This window comes from Scyliorhinus canicula, chromosome 7 (assembly GCF_902713615.1).
Source record: "Scyliorhinus canicula chromosome 7, sScyCan1.1, whole genome shotgun sequence".
NCBI lineage: Eukaryota > Metazoa > Chordata > Chondrichthyes > Carcharhiniformes > Scyliorhinidae > Scyliorhinus > Scyliorhinus canicula.
The window spans coordinates 86,947,881-86,964,605 of NC_052152.1; the positions used below are offsets into that span (position 1 = coordinate 86,947,881).

Sequence of the window (16,725 nt, forward strand, 5' to 3'; positions counted from 1 at the left end):
ATAGCATACAAAGCTATGGACCAAGTGATAGAAAATGGGATTAGAATAGTTAGGAGGTTGATTGCCTGCACAAACAGTTTGGGCCGAAGGGCTTCTTTCTGAGCTGTAAAACTCTGATTCTAATTACAAGTTGTTGTCGATCTTGTCACTGACCCGAAACACTGTTTCTCGCTCCACATGCTGAGAGTTTTCTAATATTTTCATATTATTAGTTTCATATTTCCAGCATTCAAATTATTTGGCTTATTGTATGCACAACTACTAACATTTTGGATCTTAAACGCACAATAATTCCTCCCCACCACAAAACTCTGCCATGGGAACTTTACAGGTGGGAATTAAAAAGCAAAATTTATATTGTGAAAGGGGATAAGGTTACAAAATAATAAAACAAAGAGGCCTGGGAATCATTTGGAAAGCATTAGGAATGAGTCACTCATGTTAGTTTGAACATGTGACTTAATGGGGGATGCCAACTGATTTAACACCACACACAAGGAAGGCTCTAATCCATCTCATGCCTTGATGGTAAACTTAATTTTTTGTTCATTTTTCCAACTGTGGGACATTTTAGCGTGGCCAATCCACCTATCCTGCACATCTTAGGGTTGGGGGGGGGGGGGGGGGGAGACCCACGCAGACACGGGGACAATGTGAAAATAATAATAACCTTTATTGTGTCAGGTAGGCTTACATTAACACTGCAATGAAGTTACTGTGAAAATCCCCTCATCGCCACACTCCGGTGCCTGTTCGGGTACAATAAGGGAGAATTCAGAATGTCCAAATTACTTAACTTTTGGGATTTGTGGAGGGAAACCAGAGCACCCGGAGGAAACCAACGCAGACACGAGGAAAACGTGCAGACTGCACACAAACAGTGACCCGTGGACGGGATAGAACCCAGATCCTCAGCCCCCACCACTGTGCCACCGTACCACCCGTCTTAGTTCAGCATTACCCCAAATCCTTTATAAATGATTGAACAAGGCCAAATTGCCTGTGGGCAACGAGGGGCATAACAACCCTTGTCTTGAACCTAAACATTAGGCCAAACATCTGGCACCATTAAATATAATAAAACCTCCAAGGTTCGACACAGAAGCATTATCAAAATTTGATCGAGAGCTGCATGAGCAGATAAAAGGGCAGGTGAACAAACACTTGCACGAAGGGGTACGCAGAATACTACTTTTCACTGTACCTTGGTACACGTGACAACAAATCAAATCAAATCGGTTTAATGGGTGTTTTAAGCCAAGCAGAGAGGCTTCGGAGCGAATTCCAGTGCTTGGTACCCAGGCAACTAAAGGTAGGGCCACCAATGGTGGAACAATGAAAACAGGAGATGCACAAGAAGCCAGAATTAGATGAGCACAGATATCTCACGGAATTATGAAACTGTCTGGGGGAATTAGAGATAGGGAGGAGGGCTTTGAAACAAGGATGAGAATTTAAAAATCAAGACGCTGATCGGATAGGACAGCTGCAATGTAGCGAGCATAGGGATGATAGATCAGGAGGAATTGGTGCGAGTCAAGACAGGCAACAGAGATTTGGATGAACTCAAGCACATCTGTATGGACGATGCAAGACAGAAGGCCACCCCAGTAGTGTGTTGGATTCGTCAAGCCTGGAGGTAACGCAGGCATAACTGAGAGTTATAGTACGAAATGAGCTGAGATTTACAAATACATGAATAAATACATTTAGTAAAATAAGCTAAATAGGAACTTTGATGTCCTGCTAAAGGCGACCTTACCTCCCGGGACTGACTGACCCCCTTACCGACTGCTTTCCGCCCCCGGGAGCCGCGGCCGCGAGGTGGCTCCAGGTCACCAATGGCGTTTAGCAGCACGCATGCGCGGCCAAGCCGGGGAGACGGTGGCCGAGAAGCTCATCACACCCCGAGAGGCACGGGGGGGGGCCGGAAATGGAGGACAACTGACAGACAGCAGGTACAGGACAACATTGAAATTTGTGCTCTCGATGTGATGTGTAATGGTTGTCCCAGAAAAAAAAAGGCTAGTAACCGACCTGCAAGGCAGTAGACAGGCAGTGGCATTATGTTTATTTAATATTACCAGCCCTTTCCACCGAATTAGAGTAATTTTACTTATAGGCTGATCATTGATACTTTTCATCCAGTTAAGCTTTCTCGGTCTTTTTAAAATGATTGTTGCACTTATTTCTGTGCATAAATACTCCATTCAGGTCCACATCTGTGTATCGTGTCCTAAAAGGCCAAGCTTTGCTCCTTAATTAAATAATTTGAGAGGGTATCAGAGAATACAGAAAATGTGGGCGCCAGAATAATGACAGGGATATTTCTTGTGAGTGAAGTTATGTCCCAGTTCAGTATGTGAATTACATTATCGCATGTGTTTGTAAATTCGTTAAGTACTTTATGAAGAAGTTACCCCTGAGAAAATGGAACATATTTTGAGTATTCAATTGGGTTTAACTGCAAAAGGAGCAATAGCAACTTTGTCAGTATTCCCATCAGATGGACTTTGGAAAGGTGGATTGTCTGAAGCAATGGACATAATAAAACCTCTTAAAACAGCTTACTAAGGTTTAGACTTAATTCACTACCTTCCCAAGTTTAGAACAAACTTTCACTGCAGTTAATATGAAATCAATCACTTTTCATTCCACAAGCAGAAGCTCCTTGCTGGAACAGGTACCTGTGATTAAGTCAAAAGTCTCCCCCTTTGCCCAGAAAAGTAGGTTAGCAACAGAAATCCTGAATAACCCTTTGGATCTTACTGGCTGCCAAAAACAACTTAAATTTATATAGCAAATTGTTCCACGACACTTAACAGAATCAATATCAATAAAAACATTTTTAAACAAAACCAAGGGAGATACCACAGCAGATGAACAAATGTCTCGTCAAAGAGACAGGGTTTTAAGGAGCGTCTTAGAGGAGAGACTGGTAGAGAGGCAGAGAGGTTTAGGTAGGGAATTCCAGAGCTTAGAATCAAGGCAGGTGAGCTACAGCCTCCTCTGACACATTGGTTAAAATCAGAGATGCACAATGAGCCAGAGTAGGAGTACGTATATCACAAAAGCATGTGGGGCTGATGGAGGCCTCCAGAAGATCTTGAGGTAACAAAAGCACAGATAAGTGTTTCAGCAGGGTTGGATAATGTGGAGCTGTAGGCAGTCAGTCTTGTTGATGGAGAAGAAATACATTGAATACACTGAGAAGTTATTCTGATAATATTGTCAGGATTAAACTGCAATAATGTGATGCTCAAACAATTTATGTTACCGTAACTAAGAGGGTATCTATGTAGACTCAAATGTGTAACAATGGGACAGATACATCATTTGTTTTGCCTTTTTGGGAGATGGTTGTAAAGTTTGAGCTTAAACTTTAGAACTGAAGAGTTTTTGAATTTTTCTTCCAGAGGGAATAACTTCACTGCATCTACTCTATCATCTCCCTTTATCATTATAAATATTTGATGGGCAGCACGGTGGCCTAGTGGTTAGCACAACCGCCTCACGGCGCTGAGGTCCCAGGTTCGATCCCGGCTCTGGGTCACTGTCCGTGTGGAGTTTGCACATTCTCCCCGTGTCTGCGTGGGTTTCGCCCCCACAACCCAAAAATGTGCAGAGTAGGTGGATTGGCCACGCTAAATTGCCCCTTAATTGGAAAAAATAATTGGCTAATCTAAATTTAAAAAAAATAAATAAATAAATATTTGATGAATCATCCATCAACCTTTTTAAATGGAAGGAAATACAAGACGCATTTATGAAACTTGGCCTAATAATTGAACCCTTTAAGCCCTGGCATAATTCTGGTGAATCTACACTGTAGTCCTCCACAACCTGAGGTTCAGCGTGCAAAACTGAACACAGTACTCCAGGTGGGTTTTGGTGAAAGTTCTAAAACCAAAGCACCAATTACTCACTTAGCAATTCTAACCCTTTTGAGATAAAGACCAGCTTTCCATTAGTCTTGGTGATTAATGTTTGTACCTGGTGACTTTTGGTGTGGACACTGAAACATCTTGACATTTGAAACTGGATGCATATGGGTCTGGAGGCAAAGGAGGAAGAGCTTGCATGGAGAAACATTAGGACACGGACGTTACAAATTAGATCAGTAATGATATTGAATTTGCACCTGATACTGCTTGGGAGCCTGCAAGTTAGTTAAATTGACAGTTTGTTTTCGATAACGGGGTAGATATGGTTTAGAATATGTTTCAGATGAGTGCAATAACAGGTTGTAATATTGTATTTCATTTTATATAATTTGCCTATCATTTACTTGCATGCATTCACCACCAGGAATGAGGAAGCCCCATTCATGGACATTTCCATGCTGATTCTATAGTGAATTTTCCTTCAGGAAATGTAAAAAATGCTGTTTTTATGCATTTGGTATTTGATATGCAGAATCCTATCTTTCCTTTTCTTTAGGTTTTCTCATTGGATCATCATACCTTTAGGAGCCATTCTTTAAAAAATGACCAGTCCTGCTAATGCTGAGGCCCAAATATCTGAACTGGAGCTTCTATTCAGTATGTTTCCTAATGAGCTTCTGGTGGATGATCAGTTGGCTTTCGCAGATCTCGGCGAGTACGCGCAAGGAAAGATACTGAACCCACCAACTTCAAGACTGCAGTTCACTGTACACCTCCAGCTGGATGTTCGTAATGTCAGTGCCACATTAAAAATGCTTATGTAATGTACATCTTTTTGGCTGTTTTGAAGAATTGTACATGAAAAGTAATATCCTTTGCTCCAATGGAATTACTTCTTTTGTTGCAGGAAGTTTGTGTTTTATCTTGTGCCTTTCCTCCAAATTATCCAGAAGTGGTACCAGAAATATCAACAAGGTAAAGTATATGTATGTCCTTACGGCAGATTTGTGCAATAGATTATTTTCAAAAAAGTAAAGTTATCGTTCTAACTAGCTGGTAGAAAAGAAACAATTTAAACAAAGCGTATTCAAATTATATTGGTATAACTAGAAATTGAATCTTCAGTTTCTAGTGTCAAACATTTGGGTTGCTATAATTCACAAGACAAGCTATTTTTGGTGAGGAACAGTTGAAGTTTCACAATTGAATTTGTTTCTTCTTTTCTCTGCTCTCTTCTTGTAACTTCCTATACCTTGGTTAAGCAAATTGTGAATATTGTTAAGAGGCAGCTCGAAGCTGTGTATAAATACATGAGTGGCCTGCTTTCAAAAGAATACCCTCTCTGGGAAAAGATGCTTAAAATATTCAGGTTAATAGGATTGTTGGAAAATTCCAGAACAACAACAGCTTTAATGTGCATGTGTGTAGTCTGTATTGAGAAGCAATAACTATCATACTGTGTGATGGGAAAGGAAATGTTGACACGCGAGGTGAGTGGGATAGGTTCAGAATTTTGTGCTTAATTCATGTATTGGACGTGTATATTGTCAATGTTTCAGTAGCTGAAACTCCCTCTTTTCCTTAAAGGGTTGATCTTGGTCGAGGTTTTGCAGACAAGGCTGCAGCATAATAAACCTGCGTAGGTCGACAATGAAGTCCTCCTTGGGACAGGTTCACTGGATTCCACTTAGAGCAAAATGTTGATGGCTGCCATTCCAAGAATCTCTCCAGATCTGCCTTTTTGATTTCTTGGAGTTGTAGTTTTCCACTGTACAGTATTAATTGTTTTGTTATCAAGGAAAACCAGTAAAACCCAGGACAAATTCAAAACAAAAAAGCTGCACACGGAAATAATACTGAGAATGATGAAAAATTAATGATTCTGTCAGCATCTGGAAACCCAAAACAGAGACTGTGTGGACTTTGTACATTCTCCCCATGTCTGCATGGGTTTCCTCCGGGTGCTCCGGTTTCCTCCCACAATCCAAAGATGTGCAGGTTAGGTGGATTGGCTCTGCTAAAATTGCCCCTTATTGTCCAAAGATGTGAAAGTAATGTGAGGTTACGCAGATAGGATGGGGGAGTGGGATCTTTGTAGGGTGCTCTTTCAAAAAGTTGATGCAGATACAATGGGCTGAATTTCCTCCTTCTGCACTGTAGGGATTCTTGGGATAAACATTTTGAACGTAATTACATAAGTTTTGTTAAAGTGGCTGCATCCAAGCTGTTCATCCAATGTCTTTCCAAATGTTGTTATACCTGCTGGGTATTTCAGCATTTTCTATAATTATGGAAAAAGTTTTGTATTAGAAAGGAACATAATTCCTCAGAGTTGAGTTGAAAGAATACATTCAGTTGATTTTTCTGTGTACACCTGCTGTAAATTCCAGTTTAAAATAACTGACATTCTACTTTCCAGATCTGATTCTATATACAGAACACAGCAAGCACAATTAAATATGGACCTTCATGAGTATCTACAAGAGAACTGTTGTGGTGAGATATGTGTGTTGAATGCAATTGAGTGGATCAAGGACCATGCTGCAGCATACATGAGCAAAGAAACTATTCCAATTGAAAAGAGACAACCTGCTAACAGAACCAAAGATGTAATTTGTACCCGACTCTGGATCTACAGCCATCACATCTATAACAAAGAAAAGAGAAAAAATATTCTAGAATGGGCAAAAGAGCTTTCACTTACTGGGTTCAGTATGCCTGGCAAACCTGGAGTGGTTTGTGTGGAAGGGCCACAGAGTGCATGTGAAGAATACTGGACAAGGTTTGACTTTGGTACATTATTGGTTTAATCAGAAAAAGTACCATCAAGAAACGCAACAGAGCACAGGATAAAATATGAATTTATATTCCTCATCATGGTTTTAGGGAACAGAATTGTAATTTTTAATTTTGCCACTCCTGAGTTCCAAGAGATTTGCATCTCCCTCTTACACAACCATGGTTTATGTTAACAGATTTTCAATTTGGATTCTATTTGCTATAGTTCCTTTGGTTTTTATTGTACCCCCACAAGACACATATCATTAATATGCCCTAGCGATTAATTTGCATCCCTATCTCCTCTCTGCCCTCTCCAAAGTCCCTCAACCCCTTCCCAAGAATATGCTGACTACTCAACTTCCCCCTCCTCATCTCCCATATTAGCTGATATTGTTAATCGTTCTCTCTTCAGATGTTGTCCCTCTCCTTTAAATCTACGCTTATCACCCTTCTCCTCATAAAAAAAATCCTTGACCTAATTTTCCTTGTGAACTACCGACCCATTGTCAACCTTCCTTTCCTCTACAAAACCCTCGAACGTGTTGTTATCACCTAAATCCATGCCCACCTTTCCATAAACTCCATGTTGAATCCTTCCAATCTGGTTTCCATCCTTGCCACAGTACTGAAATGACTATTAAAGTCACAATGACATCCTAAGCCACTGTGGAAAAAGTATACTATTCCTCATTGTTTTTGCAGCCTTTGACATAGTTGACCGCACCATCCTCCTTTAATGCCTCTCCACAGTTGTCCAGCTGGATGGGATTGCTCTCACTTGGATCCATTGTTATCTGTCTAATCTTAGCCTTTGAATCACTTGCAATGACTTTTCTTCCCATTCCTGCACTGTTACCTCTGGTAGCAAAGTATTTAGTCTTGGCACCCTTTATTTCTCATCTCCACATTGCCCTCGGTAACGTCATCCAAAAGCACAGTATTAGTTTTCACATGTTCATTGAGGACACCAAGCTCTACCTCATCACCACCTCTCTTCATTACTCCACTGTTGGTAAATTATCTGATAATCTGCATTCACTACCAGGTGTGCAGAAATGTCTTGCAATTAAACACCGGAAAGACTGAAGCCATTGTTTTTGGACTCGCTCCAAACTCCATTTCGTAACCACCACCTCCGTTCCTCGCCATGACAACAGTCTGAGACTACAGTCCATTAGCAATCTTGGTGTTATATTGGACCTCATGGTGACCATCCAACCACATCTTCAAGCCATCACTAAGACTACCTATATACACCTAACATCACAAGACTTAGCACCCATCTCAGCTCATTTGCTGCTGAAATGTCTCATCCTTAGCATTGTTAACTGAGAAGGTGGCTATTCCATTACATTCCTCGCATGTCTTCCATCGTCTACTCTCTGTATACTTGAGGTCATCCAAAACTCTGCTGCCCATGTCCTAGCTTGCAGCAAGTCCCGTTCACCTATCATACTTGTGCTTGCTGATCTACATTGGCTCCTAGTCAAGCATGCTTTGATTTTAAAATTATCAGTGTTATTTTCAGATCCATCCATGGCCTCGACCTTCACTTTATCTGTTGATCTCATCCAACCCAACAACACTGTCAGATATTTATGTTCTTCTGATTATAGCCTCTTGTGCATCCCAAATCACTCCACATTTGGTAGCCAGGCTTTCAGTTACCTAAACCCAAGCTGTGGAGCCTTTGACAAGGTAGACTCATGGTAGACTAGTACAAAAGGTGAAGTCACATGGGATCAGAGGAGAGTTGGATACAGAACTGGCTTGGGCACAGAAAAGCGGGTAGCAGTAGAAGGGTGCTTTCGTGAATGGAAGGCTGTGACGAGCAGTCCTGGGGCCTTTGTTGTTTGTGGTGTATATAAATAATTTGGAAGAAAATGTAGCTGCTCTGATTAGTACGTTTGTAGACGACACACAAATTGGTGGAGTTGCGGATTGTCAGAGGATAGAGCAGGATATAAACTGGTTGGTGTCTTGGGCAGAGAAATGGCAGGTGGAGTTTAATCCGAACAAGTGTGAGATAATGCACTTTGGAAGGTCCAATGCGTGTAGGAATTACACAATAAATAGTAGAACTCTTGCGAGTACTGACTGGCAGAGAGAACTGGGCATGCATGTCCACCGATCACTGAAAGTGGCAACGCATGTGCATAATGTGGTCAAGAAGGCATGCGGCATGCTGGCCTTCATCAGTCGGGGCATTAAATATAAAAATTGGCAAGTCATGTTGCAGCTGTACAGGACCTTAGTTAGGCTTCATTTGGAATATTGTGTACAATTCTGGTCGCCACATTACCAGAAGGATGTGGATGCTTTAGAGAGTGTTGCTCGTTTTCAATCCCAACAGCGTCGCCAATACTGTTGCTAATATTAATGATAATGTTGGTGAACCACAAGCCTTCCTTGTATCGATCAAATGACCATACAACCAGTTAGTTAGTTCAAAAGATGGTTTATTTACATACACAAGAGTTACCTCGACATGCAAACACAATATCTACTACGAGTTAAACTACACCTATCAGCTACAATAACCTATACTTAACTTCAGGGTGACCGGCACTGTGCAAATGGATATGGCCTTTATCTGAATTTCACTTGGCTGGTTTGAAGAAAGTGGCCCTGTCTCTGCTGGGCTCATCCGTCAGGTAGCGATCGTTGGTCTTGAACTTGGCTGGCTGTTCCTGCTACAGTCAGGCTGGCACAGGCCGGATCCAAAAGAGACAGAACAAATGGCTGTGCTCTCTTTTATCCCTCTGGGATTTCGCACTCTTTGGGGCAGTCCTTAACCTTGGACCCAACAATTTGACAGGGCTCTGAACACTGTCTTCGATTTCGGCCAATAAAAGGGCGGGTGGCTGGGCGGGTCCTTAGTGGTCATTGACCTTGGCAGTTGGGCTCTCCGAGTAAAGGGAGTGGCGCCGATCAGTCTGTCGCTGTAATGGTTTCTTGATTGTAGTTCTATTGTCCTGGGAAAATGGGCCATTGAAATGTAAACGAGCGGGGGTTTCGATCAGGCTTGGTGACCTGTGTTTCAAATACACATAGGCTCTGTATCTGTCTGAGTCCTGGGTTGGCCATAATTCCCATGGTCCTTTGCAGGTGACCATCTTAGATGGCTACAAGAGGGTACAGAAGCGTTTTACTAAGTTGTTGCCTGGTATGGAGGGCATTAGCTATGATAGCTTTTCACAGGAACGACAAAGGTTGAGAGGCAACCTGATGGAGGTCTACAATATTGAGTGGCATGGATAGAGTGGATAGTCAGATGCTCTTTCCTAGGATAGGAGAGTCAAGTGCTGGGGGACATAGGTTTAAAGTGCGTGGGCAAAAGTTTAGAACAGATGTGCGAGGCGAGTTTTTTACACAGAGGGTGGTAAATATATGGAACATGCTGCCTGGGGAGGTGGTGGGAGCAGGTACGATAGTGGCATTTAAGGGACATCTAGACAAATATATGAATAGTGTGGGAATGGAAGGTTACAGACTCTTGAGTGCAGACGGTTTTAGTTTAGGCAAATACCATGGTTGGCGCAAGCTTGGAGGGCTGAAGGGCCTGTTCCTGTGCTGTATTGTTCTTTGTATCCTTCCTAGACTCTGAGAGGTGGCAAATGGAGTTTAATGTGTGAGGTGATTCATTTCGGAAGGAGTAACAGGAATACAGAATACTGGGCTAATGGTAGGATTCTTGGTAGTGTGGATGAGCAGAGAGATCTCGGTGTCCATGTACATAGATCCCTGAAAGTTGCCACCCAGGTTGATAGGGTTGTTAAGAAGGCGTACGGTGTGTTAGCTTTTATTGGCAGAGGATTTGAGTTTCGGAGCCATGAGGTCATGTTGCAGCTGTACAAAACTCTGGTGCGGCTGCATTTGGAGCATTGCGTGCAGTTCTAGTCGCCGCATTATGGAAAGGATGTGGAAGCATTGGACAGGGTGCAGATGAGATTTACCAGGATGTTGCCTGGTATGGAGGGAAGATCTTATGAGGAAAGGCTGAGGGACTTGAGGCTGTTTTTGTTAGAAAGAAGAAGGTTAAGAGGTAACTTAATAGAGGCATACAAGATGATCAGAGGATTAGATAGGGTGGACTGTGAGAGCCTTTTTCCTCGGATGGTGATGGCTAGCACGAGGGGACATAGCTTTAAATTGAGGGGAGATAGATATAGGACAGATGTCAGAGGTAGGTTCTTTACTCAGAGAGTATTAAGGGCATGGAATGCCCTGCCTGCAACAGTAGTGGGCTCGTCAACATTAAGGGCATTTAAATGGACATTGGATAAACATATGGATGATAATGTAATAGTGTAGATGGACTTTAGATTGGTTTCACAGGTCGGCACAACATCGAGGGCCGAAGGGCCTTTACTGCGCTGTAATATTCTGTCACCTCTTTACTTCACTTTACTCCTAAAGATGCTGCTCGAGGCCTACTTTAAAAAAAAATTTAGAGTTCCCAATTCATTCTTTCCAATTAAGGGCAATTTATTGAGGCCAATCCACCTATCCTGCACATCGTTGGGTTTTGGGGGTGAAACCCACGCAAACACGGGGAGAATGTGCAAACTCCACATGGACAGTGACCCAGAGCCGGCATCGAACCTGGGACCTCGGCACCATGAGGCAACAATGCTAACCACTGTGCCACCATGCTGCCCTCAAAGCCTACTTTTGGCTGAGCTTTTAATCATTTGACTTAATATGTCCTTATGTGTCTTGATGTCATATTTTGTGTTAAAGTGCTCCTCTGCAGTGACTTGGGATGCTAATTATTTAAGGTGCAGTTTAGGTACTAAATGACTTATTAAGTATTTCCCTCAAAAAGAGGAAGTTGACAATGTGGCAGCAAAGGGAAAGGTAATACCTGTAGTGATAATGGATCGGCTAAAAGAGGTACTTGAAAGGTTGACAATCCGCTGTTGTATCAATCTAATTCAGATACTTTCAATCAGTTTATTTACTTAAATGTTTTACCTAGGTGTCCTTTAATACCAAGGAGAACAAAGTACAAACATAGATATAAATTCACACACTCTATTTAACACAATAACCCGTATATCACCTACAAAATATTTCCTTGAGGTACCCAAGATTAGTTTATACTACCCGCATAGATGGCTTGGTAGGACTGTTGATGGCATCCATGAGTCCCTCTGGTCCATCGTCACAAAGGTAGTTTCTTCATCTTTCCATCTATGTTCTGGTCTGTCAAGGTCATCTTCCACATCAAGTCTTCGCTCCTGAGGTGTCCAGAATGCCTATTTTTTATCCCCCTTGACTTCACATCCTTTTGTTACTTCCCGTGGCCTTCTGCTAATGGGGTTCCAGTATCCAATGATGTGATTGATGCCCGGTTGACAGGGCACCTGGGTCAAGCCCAGGTGTCCATCTCTGGTGGCGTTATTTGCGCATATGTCCTCACCAAATAAGGTGACAGCGGGAACTCTAGATGCCCGAGAGTCTGGCTCGTTCTGGGCTTTAAACAATAGATCGGTTCATACCAATCGGATCGATTATCTCTTGATGGTCGATTGACAGGGCAGGTCCGGACATGTCCTAGCAGCCTGTCTGATTTCCATGTATTCAAACTTGGCCCATTAGAATTCCCATGGGGCTTTGTGCTGGAGTGGTTGTGGCTTGATTTGAAGTGCCCAATTTTTAAATTTAAAATACCTAAGACAGGGTAATAGGCCCTGTCAGGTTATGACACTGCAGAGTAGAAAAGTCCAGGCGGAATATATCCTACTTTACTGAGGGAAGTATAGGTGGAAATTGTGGAGACACTATCCACAATCTTCTAATCCTCCTTAGATACAAGGGCTGATGCCAGAGGACTGGAGAATTGTAAATGTTACAGTCCTATTCAAACAAAAATGGCTGAGGCATAAATCTGCCAATACAGGGCAAGACAGCACAATAGCAGTGGTGGCCAACATTTTAGAGACTTTAATTCAGCACTTGGAAAACTAGGGGCTAATATTGAATCTCAGCAAGGATTTGGTAAAGACAAATAGTGTTTGATTAAGTTCACTGAGTTGAAGAGCATAGTTCCTGACCTAAACTTGGATGCATTTCCAGAATGATATGTCTAACACTGGGTGGTGTGGTCATCATAGGCACCAACTCATTGCACCACCTCTTCCATAACATATTTCCATCTCCTTACAGAGCAAAACGGTTAACCTGGAAAAGGATTCTAATCCGCCACAGAGAGGATGTTATGTTGGACATTACAAACATTGGTGTGGATGCTGCAATACAAATGTTTCGGAAGTTTACAGACTTTGAAGAAAAAATATTTGATGTCCGTGGTACCAAGGGAAATCATATGGATCTGGGGCAGCTGTACCAATTCTTAAATGAAAGGGAATGTGGAGACATTTTTCAATTGTATTTTGGTGTTGAAGGAAAAACTTCTTAACTTATTTTGTGTTCATTATCATTTTTTTTGTAACAGGAAAACAATGTTCAAATACAATACAATATAACACTCCAGCGTTGTAACTAGCTACAGAAATTAGAAATCTAATTAGATTTATTAAAAATCCTAGTTATTGAATCATAGAATAGTTATGGTATAGAAGGGAGAATTTGGCCCATGTTTGTGCTGGCTGAATAACTTTTTAAAAGAAAAATCTGCTTTGTTCACCTAGGAATCTCAATCTTACTGACTTTATATGTTGCTTTTATTTGTCTTGTATCAATTTAGCAATCTTCTGATTGTAATCCTTAGTCTCCTATGGTCAGACGTATCGAGCAATGGCGATAATAGATGTGTAGTTAATGAATCAATGCCAGAAAGGTTAGATGGATTAAAAAACACAAAATGTGGTTCCTACCAAAGAAAACTCCTTAAAAGCAGAATTAAATGAGTGAACTGTGATGATTCTCAATACCTTTTTTCAGTTTTATTTTCAATTAACTGCCATTGAAATGACAATAATATTTTGAATGGTAACAATTAGAAGAAAAGCTACAATCATAAAAAAGCTCTTTCATTTCATCACCCAGAACACGTGTCTAGGTTATGAAGAAACTTGACACTGCTACTCTGAAATAAAATAATCAACAAATCAATTTATGGGCCATTTTTCAAAGCCACTTCGAGACTCTATAGATTGATAAACTGTGATTGTATGTTTTTTAACAAACAATTTTAATGAGGTATTTTTGGCATTACAAGCAACAACAGTATAAAAACAGTGTACAAAGAACAATAAACATAGTGCAAACACCGACACCTGTGCCTCCAAGACCCGCCTATTTAACCCCCTATTCTACGCTTGTTGACAATTAATTCTCCGCAAAGAAGTCGATGAATGGTTGCCACCTCCGGGCGAACCCTAACACTGACCCTCGAGGTGAACTTAATCTTCTCCAGGCCGAGAAAGCTCGCCATGTTAGTTAACCAGGCCTCCAACTTCGGGGGCTTTGAGTCTCTCCAAGCTAATAATATCCGTTTCTGGGCTACCAGAGAGGCAAAGGCCAGAACATCTGCCTCTTTCTCCTCCTGGACTCCGGATCTTCCGACACCCCAAAAATCGCCACCTCTGGACTCATTGCCACCCTTGTTTTCAGTACTCTGGACATGACGTCCGCAAACCCCTGCCAATATCCCCTAAGGTTTGGACACGCCCAGAACATGTGGACATGGTTCGCTGGTCCACCCGCACATTTTACACACCTGTCTTCCACCCCAAAGAATCTGCTCATCCGGGCCACTGTCATATGGGCCTGGTGTACCACCTTGAATTGGATCAAGCTGAGCTTTGTGCATGTTGCGGTCACGTTAACTCTGCTCAACGCGTCCGCCCATAAGCCGTCCTCCATCTCTCCCCCAAGCTCCTCCTCCCACTTACGCTTCAGATCCTCGAACTGTGATTGTATTTTAACAATATTTGGATACACACTTGAGCTGCCGTAACAGGGCGATAGATGAAGAGCTGGAAAGTGGGATTAACTTTTTTTCTCTTATTGTGTACAATTCTGGTCACCATACTACCGGAAGGATGTGGAGGTTTTGGAGCGGGTACAGTAGAGGTTTGCAGGATGTCGTCTGCTCTGGAGGATGCTAGTTATAAGGAGAGGTTGGGTAAACTCAGATTGTTTTCACTGAAACGTGAGAGGGCGACCTAATAGAGGTTTACAAAATTATGAGTGGCACGGACAGAGTAGTTAATCAGATGCCTTTTCACAGGGTGAAAAACTCAATTACTAGGGGACTTAGGTTTCAGGTGCAAGGGACAAAACTTAGAGGAGATGTGTGAGGCAAGTCTTTTACACAGAGGCTGGTGAGTGCCTGGTATGCGGCTGCTGGAGGAGGTGGTGGAAGCAGATACAATAGCGGCGTTCAAGAGGCATCTTGACAAATACATGAATACGATGGGAATCGAGAGTTACGATCTTGGGAAATGCAGAAGAGCTTGTTCCTGTGCTGTATGGTTCTTTGTTTTTCAGCCTGTAAAAACACAATGGGCTGAATGACCTTCTTAAATATTAACTGTTAACATCCACAGATTTTTGCCCAACCTGATGAGTATTTCCAGCATTTTCTGGACTGTAGATTTAACTGTTTCTAAATAGATACTTCTTGGAATAAAAATGATACTGAATTAGTTTATTTTAGTCTTCTTGAAGTAACTTATTTTGGTAATCTTTGTTTCTTCTGTGCTCACTGCGCCTCGCACAAATCTCCTGCCTTCTCACTGGTCTTATCTACTGAGATCCAGAGCTTCTTGCCCAGAGATCAGCTGACCCTATGCACCTCCCCCTACCCACTTTCAAAACCTGATCTATCCTTCCTCACACTCCCAATTGCTAGTCTGACTCCCCACCACTTTTCACGAGACAGAAGTCTGAACAGTCCTTGGCTGCAGTCTTCTACTGCTGTCTCTCCGCTGACAAACGTCAATCTGTCAATGTGTCCAGCTGCTGAGTGGGAAACAGGATTTTAAAAATGATAATGAAGCCCTGCCATTAAATTCAGCAGGACAATCACATCCCTGCAATTTCTGGGTTTCCTCTTCAGCTACTGTGCTCCTCTGCTCTCTTGTCATGTCAGAGACCTTTTATATTAGTAATAGATGGACTCTGGAAGGAAGGAGTTAGGGATTAAATATGCAACATTTTGTGTTGAGACTACTATTACCATGATAACCTACTCACTTCAATTGGAATTATGCTAGTGGTTCAAAAATTTAAAAGCAAAATTTCCTTTTCTGTATGCCCAGTTTTCATTACAAAGAAAGGAAAGGGCAGCTCACATTTGCTGAAAATAGAACAAAATAAACTAAAATGTAAGTTTAGTGAAGAGGCATGTCCACTGGCACATACCCTTGATGTTTTACTCAGAAAATAAATAGAACCATTGTGAACTAGTCCCGACATATTGGAAATTAGCCTTATTTTAAAATCTCTCATGGCTGAAGGATACAGGTTAGAGGACTAATGTTGGGGTTGGAATGGCGCACAAGTGCTGAAGTACAGTGCTCATTACTGTATTTTAAAAATTAAACAAAAGACCGAGATTCAGAAACTCATTAAGTGGTCAAATTTGCAGAATACACCAAACTAGGAGGGGGAGTGAAATCTGTGATGGCAGCTCAGAAATTACAGAATGTATTTGGACAGAATTGTAAATCGGCATTAAAAATGGCTAATTAATTTTAATGCAGACAAACGTAAAATGTTACACATAGGAACAAAAATAAAACAAAGCACATTCTCCAGGAATGGTGTTGAAATAGTTAAAACTAAAGCAAAATGAGACTCTGCATGTCCAAGCAATGCAGAGCAAGTTACCAACAAAGGCAACCGAATGTTGGATGACTTGGCCAAAGCTAGTGCTCAAATTTTTAGCTTTCCAGGCAGATCACACTTCAGAGAACTGCATCCACTTTCTGGTCACCATGTCATAACACTTTCAGCACATTGGAGGCAGTGCAGAGAAGAACCACATGGTTTCTCCCAAGTGTTAAACAGCTGATTTTTGAGAAAAGATGGAGGTATTTGGGCATTTGAGCTCAGAAGAGGTGCCCGTGGAATGAATCATTAACAG

At 41.8% G+C, this 16,725-nt stretch overlaps 2 protein-coding genes across 4 annotated transcripts in view; one reads left to right on the forward strand and one right to left on the reverse strand.

Moving 5' to 3' along the window:
- usp16 (ubiquitin specific peptidase 16) overlaps nt 1-1,874 on the reverse strand; it is a 58,645-nt gene extending 56,771 nt beyond the window's left edge. Inside the window, exon 1 of one of the 2 annotated variants that reach the window (XM_038802370.1) lies at nt 1,763-1,874. The gene's annotated coding sequence lies outside the window, so the exon portion shown is untranslated. The remainder of the gene's footprint in view (nt 1-1,762) is intronic. The other variant, XM_038802371.1, reaches the window with a different exon arrangement.
- rwdd2b (RWD domain containing 2B) lies at nt 1,782-13,671 on the forward strand. Of its 2 annotated transcripts, none has more exons than XM_038802373.1 (5): nt 1,782-1,958; nt 4,441-4,678; nt 4,792-4,859; nt 6,304-6,666; nt 12,837-13,561. In XM_038802373.1, exons 2-5 carry the CDS (start codon nt 4,487-4,489, stop codon nt 13,087-13,089), a joined length of 876 nt encoding a protein of 291 aa, XP_038658301.1. In that variant the 5' UTR covers nt 1,782-1,958; nt 4,441-4,486; the 3' UTR covers nt 13,090-13,561. The 2 variants fall into 2 exon arrangements, with proteins under 2 accessions (XP_038658301.1, XP_038658302.1); XM_038802374.1 differs by lacking the exon at nt 1,782-1,958 and adding an exon at nt 3,706-3,881 and having other exon boundaries at nt 12,837-13,671.
- Nucleotides 13,672-16,725: the final 3,054 nt, after the last annotated feature.